Source organism: Psilocybe cubensis, chromosome 2 (genome assembly GCF_017499595.1).
Source record: "Psilocybe cubensis strain MGC-MH-2018 chromosome 2, whole genome shotgun sequence".
NCBI lineage: Eukaryota > Fungi > Basidiomycota > Agaricomycetes > Agaricales > Agrocybaceae > Psilocybe > Psilocybe cubensis.
Window position 1 is genome coordinate 1,883,559 of NC_063000.1, and position 14,939 is coordinate 1,898,497.

Below are 14,939 nucleotides of genomic sequence, written 5' to 3' on the forward strand. Positions count from 1 at the left end.
ACAGATACTTTGTTCGCCAGTGAGTTGGGCTTGTTGAACGCGAGCACTGATGAGGGCGCATATTTCGTGAAACCGCCTTTGAACATCATCGTTGGACAGAAATGCATCCCTCAGTGTCTTGGAGAGACCTGTATGGCCCGTTCTGAGTTTTTTTGGAGGGTTGGGCAATTTGCGACAGTCAAATGATAGGTCAGGGGCTGGGACGAGGGGGCCGCGACGGTGACCATAAGAAGTGACTTTTATAATTGGTAAATCGTCTGCGACGGTTGCATAATTGGTGTTCTTGAATATGTCTGGAAGGTGATTATCGTCGTTTGACATAACTTTGAAAGTAAGTCAATGGTCCAATTATTATGTCATGCTTTCAAATTCGAGTTTGTTGCCATGGGAATAAAATGGACATAGTGGCTGTCTGTGGCTGTACTATGGTTGAAAGTAAGAAGTTGGTCCTGCATTTAGAATTTATCTATGGCTCTAACTGACGATTCATCGTCCTTTGAACGAGAATTACCTCCTCCACCTATCTCAACCAGCAGACAGGCCTCCATTCAATCACTACACTCTCTATCCGATGCCCCTGATCATAGTACAGATTATCGCAGCAGCTTCACTCGTGATCGATCCAGCCGCGAATCAAGGCGTTCATTTCACAACGAAATAGAGTTACGCTTCCAACAAATGCATAGTCGCTTGCAAGCAGAAAAGCGACGCGCTGAAGTTGCAGAGAGGCGAGCTGAAGATGCCGAGCGAAAATTGCGAGAAATTACCGGCCATCTGAAGGCTATAAACGATGCCAGACTTGAAACCCTGCGAGATGCTGGTAGAGCACATGAAGAGCTAAAGCAAGTGTTCTCTTTATAAATTGGCGATAAATTCTCACTATCATTTAGGCTTTACCGCGTGCAGCTGGATAATGCCCAGCAGGAGATTTATAGAGCCCAAGATATTATTGGTGTTGTCGACAGACAAAGATATAACGCGGAAAAAGATGCTGAGAAGCAGAGAAGAAAGGCACGCCAATTACAAGAGACTGTGCTGATCCAAAAAGCCCGTGAAGAGGCTTTCCAGCAAGGTCTTCAGGAGGGTTTGGCAAGAGGAAGAGAGCTAACATTCGGAGAGTTTCAATATCATGGCGGAGAAGAAGTTAGAGAGCATCCACATCGAGAACGCGTTGACGACAACTATTCACCCCAAGGTAGTCGATCATCATCGCCTGAGCGTAACCCTCCCAATCATGCATACCCTTCAATGGCAAGATCCATCGCACCGAGCGACCATTCAAGAGCGCCGACTAGAATTCGTGCATCTCCTTTGCCAGCTAATTCTCCACTTCCAATTAACCCACCTGTTCAACCACTTCCTCATCCAGCTGGTCCATCAATTGCCCCTCCAAGCATACATCCTAGCGAGAAAAGTCGTCCGCCAAGCGTGCGGAATGTTGGCCTCCCAGTACATCCTCCTGAAACTGTTCGGCCAGTAAGCATAAGGAAAGCTCCAAGCATAAACGAAAGTATTCGGCCAACGAGCGTATGGAACGCTCCTTCGCTGCATGGTTCTGAAAATATTCATCCAATACCCATACGAAACATATCACATACACCTCGTCTAAGCAATGCCATTATACCCCCAGATAACCTTATACCGTCCATGGATGCCGATAATAGAATCAGGATACCTCCCCCTTTTGAATTCCAAAGCGATTTCCAGAAAACTCCCGAACCATCAGTGTCAGAGTTACCAGTAATGCCTGAAGCAAGCTTAGAACCTGTACCTATACCTCCTCGAGTCGCACAACAACGAAAGCACAATTCTCACAGCCGAAATTCTTCCTCTGGTTCCAACTCGTCTTCTTTGTCGCAACTTGATATCGTTAACTTCAACCCGGCCCTTCGAACCCCAATGAGCGTCATCCCTGAAGTCAACAGCGTCTATAGTGGCAGTCCACAACCACGATCCGAAGCCACAGCTCAGAGCGTACGCCATCAACCTTCTCTTGTGAGTTAATTGTATTTGTGTTGGATGCCCAGTTCATGACATGTTTCTTCAGGGAGGAAACTCGTTTAAGCACTTTCCGGCGACTGTTAATACTCCTGGCCCCGAGAACCAAAGCCAGTTTAGACCTCGCTCGAGGTCTAGTTTTGCACCTTCCATGGCGGAACATCCTACACAGTCTCGGCGTGAATCACGTATCTCAACTTCCAGTACGGTACCCAATATCGACATTCAAGCTCCCGTAAGCACCTGACACTGGAAAATCTAATCAACATCAGTATGACCTCGTTATCCAGTCAAACACGGCATCTATAAAAACAGATTCTCAATGGGGTGAGGGGTCAGGCAGAGGAGCAACCCCCTCCTCGCAACATGCCTCTTTACCCAATATCATCGAATCAGAAGAACAAGGGTCCAATGCCTCTGCCTACAGCTACGGTGAAATGCCTGGAAGTTATGTTAATATCAACTCATCTGCTATGATGGACCCGCCGATTATTCCGAAAAATATAGATTTTGACGAAGAATACAAAGATGATGACGCAGTCTCTTCTGCTCTAAGTGCAGATACATTGACCACACCTCCCGGATACCACAAAAAGCTATGATACCCTTAACTAAACACAATTGTTCGCAGTGCGAGTCTTATGGATCTGTTTTCGAGACGGTGCGTGAACTCCCTTTCTGGCAAGGCGGCAGACAATAAATTTTTTACATCAAATACACAAGATTTAAACTAGTGAAGTTTGTTATTCGTTGGGCATGATCGTATATCACGAATCTCCTATTGTAACCTTGATATATTCCCAGCATAGATTGGTGCAGTATTCTAACAGTGTTTGCGGACATTGCTGTGTAAAATGTGTAGCTTAAATAGATATTTGTGACGTTTTTATCGAAATCGCATACGACACTATCAGTGGCATCATATACGTTGCCTTTTTTCATAGCTCAAATCAAATAAACCTGTATCGTTTAAACGTCCAAGAATACATAGCATTGCGATATGAGCATTCGTTGCAAGTTCAACAATTCTGTTTAACAATCCCTCCTGCGTTTGCTAGAATCGTACGTTTCCTCTCGTCTTTTCTCAGATCGATCTCTATCGTCACCCCTTCGTCGGCCACCGTCATCATCCCTGCGCCTTTCATCCCTGCGCCTATCTTTATCAGAATCGCGTTTACGGTCCTCGCCCCTTGACTTGTCATACCGTCTTTCATCCTCCTCTCCTCGGCGACTGGTATCCCGTCTACGGTCATCATCATAACGTCGCCTTTCATCTGTTTCGGTGCGACTGGAATATCGATCAGGTGAGTTCCGCCTAGACGATGTAGCCGACCGCCGAGGTGAGCGCGACCTGTCCCTCTGCCGACTGCCTCCCTTAGACAAAGCAGAATCTGCCCGTTCTTGCTTGATAACAGGAACGTATCGGCGTTCTGGACGTTTAGCTTTGCTGTTTTTCTTGCTACCGTCGTCATAGACTTCTTGCTCCTTCGCCCCGATGCCGAGAAGAGCTGGTCGGGATGCAGGAAGATATGGTTCAATCAAACCTTTGCCAGGTTTTCGAGTAGCTGCTGTTCCTTCTTTCCAACCCATTCCTCTGAGAAGAGCGGCCCCAAATTGAGAAACGGGCACACGGGCATAGTCCTCTAATGTCGCAGCATCTGGAAGTTCTTCCACGTCTTGTTTCAGGGCATCCGCTTCCGAAATTGGAGTCGGAATGATATCGACCATGGGCCCATCGTAGTGCGAATCTCCTGACGTCTCCGCAAGGATAGCGCGCAAAGCCTTTTGATCGTCCGTTTCTTCTTCCACAATTTCCATTTTCACCTCTTCCGTTTCAGAAGAGGCAACCTCATCTTCTACAAGATTAGCCTTCTGCTTCACTTGTAAGCCTGAGAGCACAGGGCCCGAGTTAATGGTATCCCTAGTCCCAAGTCCTCCGACGCTTCCATCTTTCCCTGTTTGAGCAGCGGCAGACGGCGGTACATATTGGGTGGCTGCTCGTCTCTTGCGAGCAAGCTCGCGCCAGTCTTTATTCTTGAGAGCAGGAATAATCAACGGTTTTTCAACCTTCTTTTCACCGTTCAAACTGGATTAGATCGGTACTTTCGTGAGTTGAAACAACTGCATGTCTTCAGAAGTAAACAAAACACACCGCTGAACTCCAAATTTATCGAATCCCGTCACTAATTCGTCCTCATTCGTACTTTCTTCGTCGCTCGAATCGTACGTGTGTGCTTCTCGAGGAGCTGGAGAATCTTGATTACGAGCCAACGGACTCCCAATTGGTGTAGGCTCGCCGTGAATGTGAGGCGGAAGTTTTGGAATTTTGAAAGATGACCCTGCATCCGATTCAGGTCCCGAAGACGCCGCTCTCGATACTGGGGTAGGTCTGCGGATTGTAAAAGAAACTTTGGAAGGCTCCATGATGGTGGTTAAGAAATCAGTTTGTTCAGTTTGTGTTCAAGCTTCAACTCCATTGACAAACTGGACCTGATTATGTAAAGAGTGTCAACGCCCAAACCCTGTCGCAGTCTCAGTGCCGACTTTCCACAACTAGTTGACCCTGTTCGCATAATATAACTAGAATGTCCTACAGCCGTCTCCTCTCTTGCTCCCTCCTTCCCCTCTCTTATGGACCTTAGCTCACGATTAGCAGCTAACACCAAGCTGGTGCATGTCGTCCGGGCATGTTCTTGTGCGTTTGCTCTGCCTTTTCACCGTTTGACTGATTGTCTTGATCGTTTACTGCATTTAGATTCAACTTTCTTCCTTGGTTTCTGGGACTGGGTCACTACCTTAAACTTTGAGACGCGCGTAATATGGAGGTAAGCAACTGAGCCCCATAGTTTCTGTAAAAGTTGCATTTCTCGCCTCTAGGAGGACTACGGACAAAAGCATTCGCCGGGCGTATTGTACTTCGCGATATGTTGGGCTTGTCGCGTTGGCGTAAGATATCGGTTGATACCATCACAAGCTCTTGAAGTTAAACTCTGTCATAGAATAAACATGTCGGTTGTATCATTCCTTCAGTTCAGCCACTTCGACTCTCAATATCAATGTCGGATATGGTATGGATACCAGTTGGCAACCAGCACCATATTGTTGTATGCGATGAATTATAACCTCATATATCGGCGTAAGTGGGCAGCCACAAATATCTACAATGAATACTAACCATTCTAACGTAAATTAGTACGCGCGTTGTACAAGGGTAGCCCTCTGATGAACAGGATATTGATTACTGGTTCCACCATTGAGGCAATGGCTGTCATATCGTTTGGGGGATGGTCTATTGCTACTCTCTCGTTTAGTAATGATGGAGGTTGTCTTCCAATGCATGCGCCACCTCAGGTTCTGTACCTAACGTAAGTTTCATTGGTCAGAAATCGCTACTTCAAACTCAGTTTTTTGTTTTATGCATTAAGTGTATCCCAAATGGCGTCCCAAATCGCAATTTGCGCCTTAACTTCATTCAAATCTTTCAGATTATATTTTCAGAGTGGGTGGACGGATATGCCTTTGCTATCGCTCGTTACTCGTGATGGTTTTGCTGTATTCTTGCTTTTTATGGGTGAGTTCCCATATCCGTGCCGGGATGCGAATTGTTCATATAATTTTGCAGGCCTGCTTGGTGCTATGCTTTCGGATGCCACAAACCGTGAACCAGGGAGCCACACTGCCCAACTTTGCTATTTTATTTTCCCGTAAGCCTTTGCATATGCTATGTAAAATCGTAAATGAGAGCTTAAGTTTTTTTCAGCCTCTATGTCACCCTTCTTTCGCTCTCTGTAAGTCATAATTGTTAGACCATCTAGAATGCACTCACCCATACCTCAATATGTACTTCACTATAGAGCTGCAGAATCATTATCAACATCAAGACTTTTACTAGCGACAAGTGTCCCAGATTGCCTAGTAACTGTGGGAGCGACAACATTGTTCTAAGTACAGTCTGTACCGCTAACCCTAGTTTTTCATAAAATTTCATTATTATATTAACCTGCCAGTAGATGGTGAGGCTATACATCCTTGTAAATGATGCTTTACGATAAGTACGGCACTACTTGGCGATGCGAAGATTTCTAAATGACCCTGCCTAACGTGGGCGAGTCGGACTGCACTTCAAGAGAGAACAATAGCTTGAAACAGGCAATCCCCTTTTTTGACGCATACTATAATCACAAGATTATGACCGTCGATTTCGAAACGCTACTCACCTAGAGTGATTTCTTGCGAAGTTTACATGCTCTTCCAAAATTCAACCGTGGTATTCAATCGTGCGCATAGGTGTATAACCGCGTATTGGCGGGTATGCACAGGCAGGCTTTGGGGAGCGATGCATCATTGGTAGAATGTGTACAAGGCTCGACAGAAAAACTCGTAACTGAGGTGTGAAAGGTTGCAACATACCACTTTTTGCCACCGGGAAACAGCCTGTTGGTTTGATGGTGCAGAGTGACATTATTATCTGCGCCTAAGTGTTCACTATGGGAGACTTTCCATGGGCGCACGACGACGACGGAGAAGTTTGATGTAATGCTCTGGATGAGTATCTCTGTTATGGTTTGAAATTTTGATCACTGTTCAAAACCAAAAACCAAAAACACATAATTTAATAAAGTAACTCGACTGACATTGAATAGCACGGCATCCCTTCTCAACTCCCCACGCAAGGACAGCCTGACACCCATCGCATCTCTCAAGTCAATGCTCAGAACTAGACAGAGCTGAGCAGGAATTATGACCAAGATTTGAATATCACTCACATCCACAAGATAAGGTGACTGTCATGTCCAGGTTTGGTCCAGGTTAATAGTCAGCTAGGAACTTCATGGTTTTATCTATGCCAAACTCGTATTCGGTATACATTTTCCCAATTGTCGTTAACTACCGAGCAGATTGCGGTCATGGGTGGTCTACAGGGAGTGAGATGTACATCTTGATAACTGCTCGTAAGTGTCCAAGCCAGTGTGAGCCTCTGGCGAAAAATTTCGAGAGAAAACCCAAACAACAAATTATGATAGTGGATGCCGTCCAGTCGCCGAGCGCTTAACCGGTTAAAGTAGATGTCAGCACGTGACTGTGTCTGGACCCTGGAATGCGGCACTCAGCTGTATCCTGTACTTCACTAGCACAAGCTTATACAAGAGACAGGAGACCAGCATGTCGCAGGCCCGGATATCCAAAGCACTTAAACATCTATACCGTCTTTCTACACAGCGTGGTCAACTCGCAATAACGCATTCAATACCAAAGAAACCTCAGGCTCTCCAATTTCAACGGAGTATATCTACCACAATCCCTAGGCATGCCGCCCTTGCTACATCCCTACCAACTCAGCCGACTGTCGTTTTGCACTCACCGTCACCAGAACATATTGAGAAAGAGGAATTGGACATTGAATTGCTGCCACTTGAACAGGTGAAGCTTGAAATAACGGACCGGGCAGCGGAGGTAAAGAGTTGCATTTTCTTGGAGGAATTTTGATTGAACACATATTACAGCAATTAAGAAAAATTTCTGAACGAGAGAATAATCAAAATTCTGCACTCAGAATATCCGTCGAGTCTGGTGGATGTCATGGATATCAATACAAAATGGATTTAGCCAAAGAACGGTCTCCGGATGATTAGTAAGTTGCTTCCTTAAAGCCCCTGGTTCGATTCATTTTTTGTGTACTAACTCTTAGTTCAGTCAATTCAGTCATCCAAGCATAAAACCTTCCAATATACTCGTTGATGCAGTTTCTTTATCATTGCTCAATGGTTCGACAATTGATTTCGCGACCGAATTAATTGGAAGCAGCTTCCGCGTAGCACACAACCCGCAGGCAAAAGGAAGTGGTTGCGGGTGTGGTGTAAGCTGGGAGTTAAAAGAATGATTGAAGTTATAGTGCATGGAACTGGACTCAAGGTCTGATGTATATTACAATCTCTGTATCGATATTATTGCCCAAACACATTACAGAACTTACCTCAACTCAAGGATGCCTCGTAGAGGTTTTTTAAGGCAACTGATGGCGTCATCTCCTCTGATCCCCTGCCTGCTTGGCGTAGAGGTTAATTATCAGAACGGGACCGCAGTAGCAGCTAATCTCGTGACGGGATGGAACGGCGCAAACTTCCAGAGACTAAGATAAATTGGTTAGCTGTTCATCTTCGTGCAAAAACGACTGTTGTACCGTGGGTGGACTGCGGCAAGTTCAGGCAGCGCCTGAATCGCTTCTGGGGTGACTGGTGGCCAATATTGGGAAGTCTGCAGATCATGGTGTGAAATACAAAACCTACGCCAAAATTCATTGCTTGTTTGGCGCAACAAGTAACAGTGCTTACGGCAGTAAAATCGAGATCTCAACCCTTGATCCAAACCAGATCATACTTTCTACAGAAGTATCAATTTTCTGGGCTTCGAATGGGTCAAACAATGTGACGCACCTCTCACAAGCACGCTCAATATCTCGTCATCTATCGACTTCGGCAATGCGTCTCCTTTGAACTTGGAAATCTTGTATGCCTAAATGAACAAGACAAAATCTCATGAAGCTCGGACTGACCTGTGAATGCAACACATTGGCGGTGTTCAATTCCATGTTCTTTAAACTGTACTGGAGGTCCTTGTGACGGTATGTTTCAGGAGTCTGAACTTCCAGAGTCATTCATTAACCTCGGAAACGTAGACATGTCGGCTTGCCTTGGTCCACTCTCCAACTAAGACGAGCAACGATTCAAGATCCTTTCGAATTTTGACCGGAGCTTTGTTGGTCACGACAGTGGCCGAGTCAGTGCAGTGAAGTGCGATTGCTTCTAGAAACATATCATCCCCTGCACCGTTGTGATGTTAGTTTGAGAATTTGCTGCCAGTCTTCTCACCCCACCTTCAAGATGCAAGGCAAGCAAATTGCAAACTGTCTCGACGTACATCATAAAGGAAGAAAACTCTGGGTGTCGATCGCTTATTTTGGGGGCCACATCATATATGATGTTCAGTGCCCGAATGAGAGCATTCTATGTCGCAAACCTTGTTGACATTTACACAGGAAACAATCAACATGCAACATGATTACCTTCATGAACGCATTTTGATACAGTAGGGCATCACGCTCTCTGTAAATGTTTATTAGCAACAATCGGCCCTTATTCCACCAACGTTGCTCACTTCATATTCTGCAAGTTGTCCGGAATGGTGGGGAGAAGTTGAAGAGGAAACATTATGCAAATATCCAACGTGGTGGTCAGGAATATGGGTTTTGGGGATACATTGGGTTTTCTCCGCCCTATTTAGCATTTTTCTTCATTGTGGTAGTGGCCACGGTGGCACGTTCATCCCCTTTTATTGCCAACTCTGTGACCAAAGAAGTGCTCTCACTGCCCATCACGATTCATTGACCCTTGAAGGCATTACCCACCTTCATTCTGATCGCCGCATAATTCAAAAAGCAGTGGACAATGACAATGGTCATTTACGTTATATTTTCACCTCCAGATGTATTTAAACAGGAAATTCCTTCCACTCTTTCTTCTCAATGGAATCCAGTGAAATTTAGTTCGTGGTCCAGGCGATGCTTCAATCCCCACTCCCTGATCTTATCATAATTCCGACACTTGTGCATAATGTTGCCCATTATTCGCACCTCCTGGACGCGATCAACCCACTGCCACACCAGAGGTGTAACATCAGCAGAGCACATCAAAGATTGGCGGATATTTTCAACGCAATGGTCTAGGTGCTGTCTATTCATGTGCATTCCTTCTTTGTAGTATTCTGGATGAAGGGCCTTTCGCAACATATTCTGCCAGAAATGGTAAAGAAAGAGAGTGAGTGAACAGGTACATCAAAGACCTACCAAACAATGTAGTTGGTGAAAGACATCAAGGTGAACAACGTAATGTTTTTCATCCCCTGGCAACCGATAGGTTTGGTTCACAAGCTTTGAGGCTTCCTCTTTGGTGATCTTCGACACTCCAACTGATTCGAAACAATTTAGTGTGGCCCGCAGAATAGAATAAAGAAGGCCTCATACAATCATACAAGTCTTCCCAGGCGTCGTCAACCTCTGGGGAGGGGGCCTGCTGATATAGGCTGACGTCCGAACCGAAACCTTCATGGAATACCCTGTTTTCATACGTGATCAAATGTTGAACAGGGGCTTCACCACTGGTTAGCGAAATACGAATGGTGTTTACAGGAAGCGCGGACAACGCACAATACAGATACGTTGAGGATACATCGATATGATTGAAATAGAAACCAATTGCTCCGCCAATTAGCATTGCCAAAAACAAAAATTGCAGGAACAACGCTACTCGTAGCAGACGAATTTTGTGAAGGCACTTGGAGTCTGAACAAGGAGTCTGCGGCGTTGAGCAGTCATCGGAGGTGAGAAGGGAAAGGTTTTCCAATGAATCTTGGGGCATAGAATGATAAGGCGATTCGGACTTTATTGCCATACCCATGGGCAAAGGGATGGTCGAATATAAAGTATAGTTCTGGTTATATATTGGTGCAGTCTGATAGAATGGGGTCTGCTCTTGCCAGGTGGTGCACGGAATCCAGTAAGGTTGGACAGAGAATCTGATTTGGACGTTGAAGCTGGTATCTCGTGGTCTCTGTTCACCGCCCATGGCGGAGTAGGCGTACTCGTGTAGACGGGATGAATGATCATTCGTGGCGATAAGGAGTGCCAGGAAGCATAAAGGGCAGGATCGAAGCCATACGAACAAGTAGATAGAGGTTGATCGTTAAGCTTTTGTTCTTGTAGGCCTTGGGACAAAGCAGAGGTAGCAGATATTCACATACTGAATGAAAAATATCTTGTGAAACAAACGCCCATTTTGGTCTCCTGAATGTTGAAGTTGTGTGTGTGAGCACTTGACGGTTGATGATAACTACTGAAAATATGTGTATAGTTCGGCCAGGTGCCGCAAAGAATAATTTTGCAACTTGTGTCCTACTGGTCACATACTGCAGACGCATTGAAAGGCAAACCTAGCTTCGAAACTCGGGGTAGCAGAACTAGTACATACATGTAGACTGCATGCCCATCCTTGAAAATTTGCAGACCTTCTTTGACGCGCTTGGTAGATGGATATCACCCAGGAAGGCCTACAATGCGGGGTTTGCATATTTTGGCGCCGAAGTCCAAGGCCGATGAGTTTGGGATCGAAAAATGGAGCAGTCAGGTGGAACAGACAATGTCGAAAGAGTAGAGGCCTGGGTTCCGACCAAAAAACGTATAAAGGTAACACAAAATTTTGTAATTGAACCATCTTGTTATCTGTATCCACCAGCAGGTAGAATGAAGGCCTTCAACACACTTTTAGTTTCTGTTTTGCTCACCGCAACAGCCAATGCGGTGCCTATGGTGAGCCAGTGTTGCCATACCAGTGGGAACTGAATATCAATCCTTAAACTCAGGGAGAAATTCAAGCGCGCAGCAGCCAAGTTTCCCAGCGAGGAGAGGCAACTGTAGGCGCAATCAAGCCTGGCAGTTTATTGAGCTGACCGATTTTCACAGGCTGACAATGCCGTCGCACCACAAGCATGGAGCGGCTACAACGAGAGACGCACCGAAGAGGCCTCAGATGTAGGTCTAAACACATTCTCTGTTTAAAGATACGCTAATATCGCTAAAGGCTGACAACGCCGTTGCCCCGCAAGCCTGGAGCGGATACAACGAACGTCGCAGTAACACAGAAACATCGAATGTGAGTGAGAGAGCCTAAAATCGTGAATGTCGTTTAACTGGGAGCTCAAAAGGCCGACAATATTATAACACCACAGGCATGGAGTGAGTACACCGAGAAACGCGCTGAGGAAGCGTCGGAGGTGCGTTGAGGCCCAGGCTGTTTGAAGCGAAAGTAACCTAGAGCGACCCTCAGGCCGATGACGCTGTTGCTCCTCAGGCGTGGAGTGGATATGCCGGAAGGAGCTCTGAAGAAGCTTCCGATGTACGTGTCCAACAGCTCGATAGATCACAGAACTCATTGATAGCAGGCGGATAACGCTGTCGCACCTCAAGCTTGGAGTGGATACGCCGAAAGACGCGCCGTAGAGGCCTCCGATGTAAGTGGTACTATCACCATTTAACTGTGATGAGTACGAGCTGAGCTGATATATTAGGCCGATGATGCTGTTGCACCCCAGGCCTGGAGCGGCTACGAAGAGAAGCGTTCTGAAGAAGGAACTTCGGAGGTATGGATTATACCGTTGGCTACTCTGATTGAAAAAACGTGCCTGATGTCGGATCGTTGTAATTAGGCTGACAACGCAGTTGCCCCGCAAGCTTGGAGTGGCTACGAGGAGGCATAATGGATGAATTTTGTAGCCTATCGGGCGAGATCTCTCTGCAGCGCAACAGCTTGGGTACCAGAGAACACATTCATGCGTATTGCAGAGCTTCTGTCAATGTTCTCAGTATATAGTATCACCGATAGCTATTGAGGGGAGATGCAAGTTGGTTGGGTCTGAGGCTGAGAGAATGAGTCAAGTTAAAAGTTAAAATACAACCGGCATCTTGCTCACATTTTAGGCAAACATAGAGACTAATTAGGAAACTGTATTGCCGGCAAACTCGAAATCACGGGAAATTATTTCACACATTGTTCACAAACAAATAACCTAAGCTGCAATCTTGTAGAGAAATTAATTGCGATAACAGGAGAGCAATTACAACAAGAAAGATGGTCGAGTCCTAATTCTAGATATCAAAGGGTGATACGAATGAAGCAAGATAAAACAGTAGCTAAACGATGGAGGTCAAGGGGCATACATAATGTGGGTACCGGCGTCCATCCACAGGAGAGTCCGATCGGATATTCAGAGAATTAGTAGATATACACGAATATGAAATATGATGATGGGTAATGAAGGGCCAAGGGAGATACCACATGTCCGTCCAGCCTTAGCAAATTGCACAACAACCCCAAGATTTACTGTCCTCGTCTTGTGGCAAAGTGCCTTTTCCACTGCTCCGTCGACGATGATGCTTGCTAGAATCCGAATTTTGAAGGTGACTCGGAGCTCCATCTCTCATGAGCATGCTCGCTCTCGTTGCCGTTTCAAAGACGTCGTCCACGCCTTCAATCTTCAAAGCGGAACATTCTTTGTAGGCACGAGCGCCAATGATGTTGGCTACGCGTTCGCCTTGTTCTCGGGTTACCCATTGACGGGGATTATCAGGTGCACTTGGTTCATCGTTCGACGGTCGAAGATCAGCCTTGCAACCAACCAGGATAACTGGAACCTGTGGACCACAGATGCTGCGGACCTCTTCAATCCACTGAACTCGGTGTTAATTACGTCATTGTAGATGGATGAGCAAGATTTACATTACCTTTGTCGTAACGTTATCTAAAGAATCAGGAGTATCGATGGCGAAGGCAATAAGAATAACATGAGACTTTGAGTATGACATGGGTCGGAGACGCTGACAGAGTAAAAAGTAGGACATAAGCTCTAGGAAGAGGCATCGTGAGAGATGGCGAGACAGACCTCGTACTCCTCTTGTCCACTGGTCGATCCGAATAAGAGGGCGGTGAGATAGTAAAAGAAGAAAGCGGAGGCGTGACATACGCAGTATCCCACAAGGCCAATTGGATGGGCTTCTCGTCGAGCCTGATTTCGGCTACATAGTTATCGAAGACGGCTGCAACGAGGCGAGGTAACCGAATGAGAACCACCGATATCTGATTCACCTAGCGGATTGAACATACTCGGTTGCTGGACACGCGCGGCGCGGCGAGGAGGTTAGGGGATGGAACGAGGCAGAAGAGCAGAAAGGACACACATATTCCTTGGGAAACTCTCCAAGGGCAAATGTGCACAAGAGAGAGGTCTTTCCGCAAGCACCTGTGCATGTCAAGACTTAGGCTTCAGCTAGTCGATGCAGCACGAATACATGCCATCGCCGACAATGACGAGTTTCCGTCGAATCTGGGAGAGGAGGGTGAGCGCGGAAAAGAGAAAAGAAAGAAATACATACGGGTGTTTGGTTGGACATTCGAGGATGGTTGGCGACGAAGAGAGCGCTGAGGGTGGACGTGGAAGTAGTTTGCGGAGAGTGTTGTCCGAGCAGACATCGGCATTGAAACCAAGAGGTTTATTGTCGGTTGTTATGTTTTGTTTCCTTAGCCAAGCACGACGTCATTTAACACTAGTAAATTAAGCCTTCCACACGGGCCTTAAAAGCGACCGCCTGTGCTTCGAATCCTGCCTGCAATCCCTCCGCAAACAGCGTCTCCACGACATATCCAACTGGCCCAGAGAACACCTCCCGCGCCTCATAGTATGTACCCCCGCCAGCCACTGGGCTCAGCGCCTGCCATCGCTCTGCATTCAACACCGCCCCAGGGATCATTATCTGCCTCCATGCTGCCCTGTGGCTGCTCGCGTCTATTGTCGTGATGTTTTCGTACGACGTCTGCGAATGGAGCAGATTCGGTGGCGTATCTGCATCCACCGGCAATGGAAGAGGGGGGATTTGCGCTTGAATAATGAGGCGTAGGCTCTCGTGGGGGGTTTGGTCCGCCAATGGGATGAACAACGTGTTTGTCACAACTTGCGATCTGCACCCAAAAGAATGCCGGTTATTTCCCACTCGAGCTTCTGGGCGCATCTTTGCTCACCTAACGAACGGATTCCATTCTGGATAACTTGGGAAGTCAAGTAGCACCTCCCATGCGGTTTCTATTGGCGCATCGATGATAATACTTGCTTGCGCTGTAAAGACTCCTGGTGTTGCTGGAGGTAAGTTCGATGGCGGAGGTGATTGTGCTGCAGTTTGATACCCGATTCCCAGCAAGATAATGGTCCATATCTTGACAAGCTGCATGGAAGCTGGCATCGGGCTCTGGGCGTTGATATCTTCTGCTTCTCAAAAATACCACCTTTTAAGGATGTCTTTGGAGGTCGCTGGCTGCACCTTCCCAATTCACCATATTCCA

The 14,939-nt window shown here is 46.4% G+C and overlaps 6 protein-coding genes across 6 annotated transcripts; 3 read left to right on the plus strand and 3 right to left on the minus strand.

Annotated features, from left to right (window-relative positions):
- Positions 1-468: 468 nt before the first annotated feature.
- Positions 469-2,600, plus strand: JR316_0002123 (uncharacterized protein; the record flags this gene model as incomplete). Its single annotated transcript, XM_047887918.1, has 4 exons — positions 469-848; positions 891-1,995; positions 2,048-2,233; positions 2,289-2,600. 4 exons carry the CDS (start codon positions 469-471, stop codon positions 2,598-2,600), a joined length of 1,983 nt encoding a protein of 660 aa, XP_047752841.1.
- A 430-nt stretch (positions 2,601-3,030) lies between these two features.
- On the minus strand, positions 3,031-4,422 carry JR316_0002124 (Pre-mRNA-splicing factor SPP2; the record flags this gene model as incomplete). The annotated part of the gene is made up of 2 exons (XM_047887919.1): positions 3,031-4,084; positions 4,151-4,422. 2 exons carry the CDS (start codon positions 4,420-4,422, stop codon positions 3,031-3,033), a joined length of 1,326 nt encoding a protein of 441 aa, XP_047752842.1.
- A 2,739-nt stretch (positions 4,423-7,161) lies between these two features.
- Positions 7,162-7,879, plus strand: JR316_0002125 (Iron-sulfur assembly protein 2; the record flags this gene model as incomplete). Its single annotated transcript, XM_047887920.1, has 3 exons — positions 7,162-7,452; positions 7,503-7,630; positions 7,693-7,879. The coding sequence occupies 3 exons, from the start codon at positions 7,162-7,164 to the stop codon at positions 7,877-7,879; spliced, it is 606 nt and encodes a 201-aa protein (XP_047752843.1).
- Positions 7,880-11,293: 3,414 nt separating this feature from the next.
- On the plus strand, positions 11,294-12,306 carry JR316_0002126 (uncharacterized protein; the record flags this gene model as incomplete). Its single annotated transcript, XM_047887921.1, has 9 exons — positions 11,294-11,359; positions 11,413-11,463; positions 11,513-11,581; positions 11,631-11,702; positions 11,755-11,823; positions 11,865-11,945; positions 11,992-12,060; positions 12,118-12,189; positions 12,256-12,306. The coding sequence occupies 9 exons, from the start codon at positions 11,294-11,296 to the stop codon at positions 12,304-12,306; spliced, it is 600 nt and encodes a 199-aa protein (XP_047752844.1).
- A 592-nt stretch (positions 12,307-12,898) lies between these two features.
- JR316_0002127 (GTP-binding protein rho2) lies at positions 12,899-13,411 on the minus strand (the record flags this gene model as incomplete). Its single annotated transcript, XM_047887922.1, has 2 exons — positions 12,899-13,276; positions 13,331-13,411. The coding sequence occupies 2 exons, from the start codon at positions 13,409-13,411 to the stop codon at positions 12,899-12,901; spliced, it is 459 nt and encodes a 152-aa protein (XP_047752845.1).
- A 738-nt stretch (positions 13,412-14,149) lies between these two features.
- On the minus strand, positions 14,150-14,839 carry JR316_0002128 (uncharacterized protein; the record flags this gene model as incomplete). The annotated part of the gene is made up of 2 exons (XM_047887923.1): positions 14,150-14,561; positions 14,622-14,839. 2 exons carry the CDS (start codon positions 14,837-14,839, stop codon positions 14,150-14,152), a joined length of 630 nt encoding a protein of 209 aa, XP_047752846.1.
- Positions 14,840-14,939: the final 100 nt, after the last annotated feature.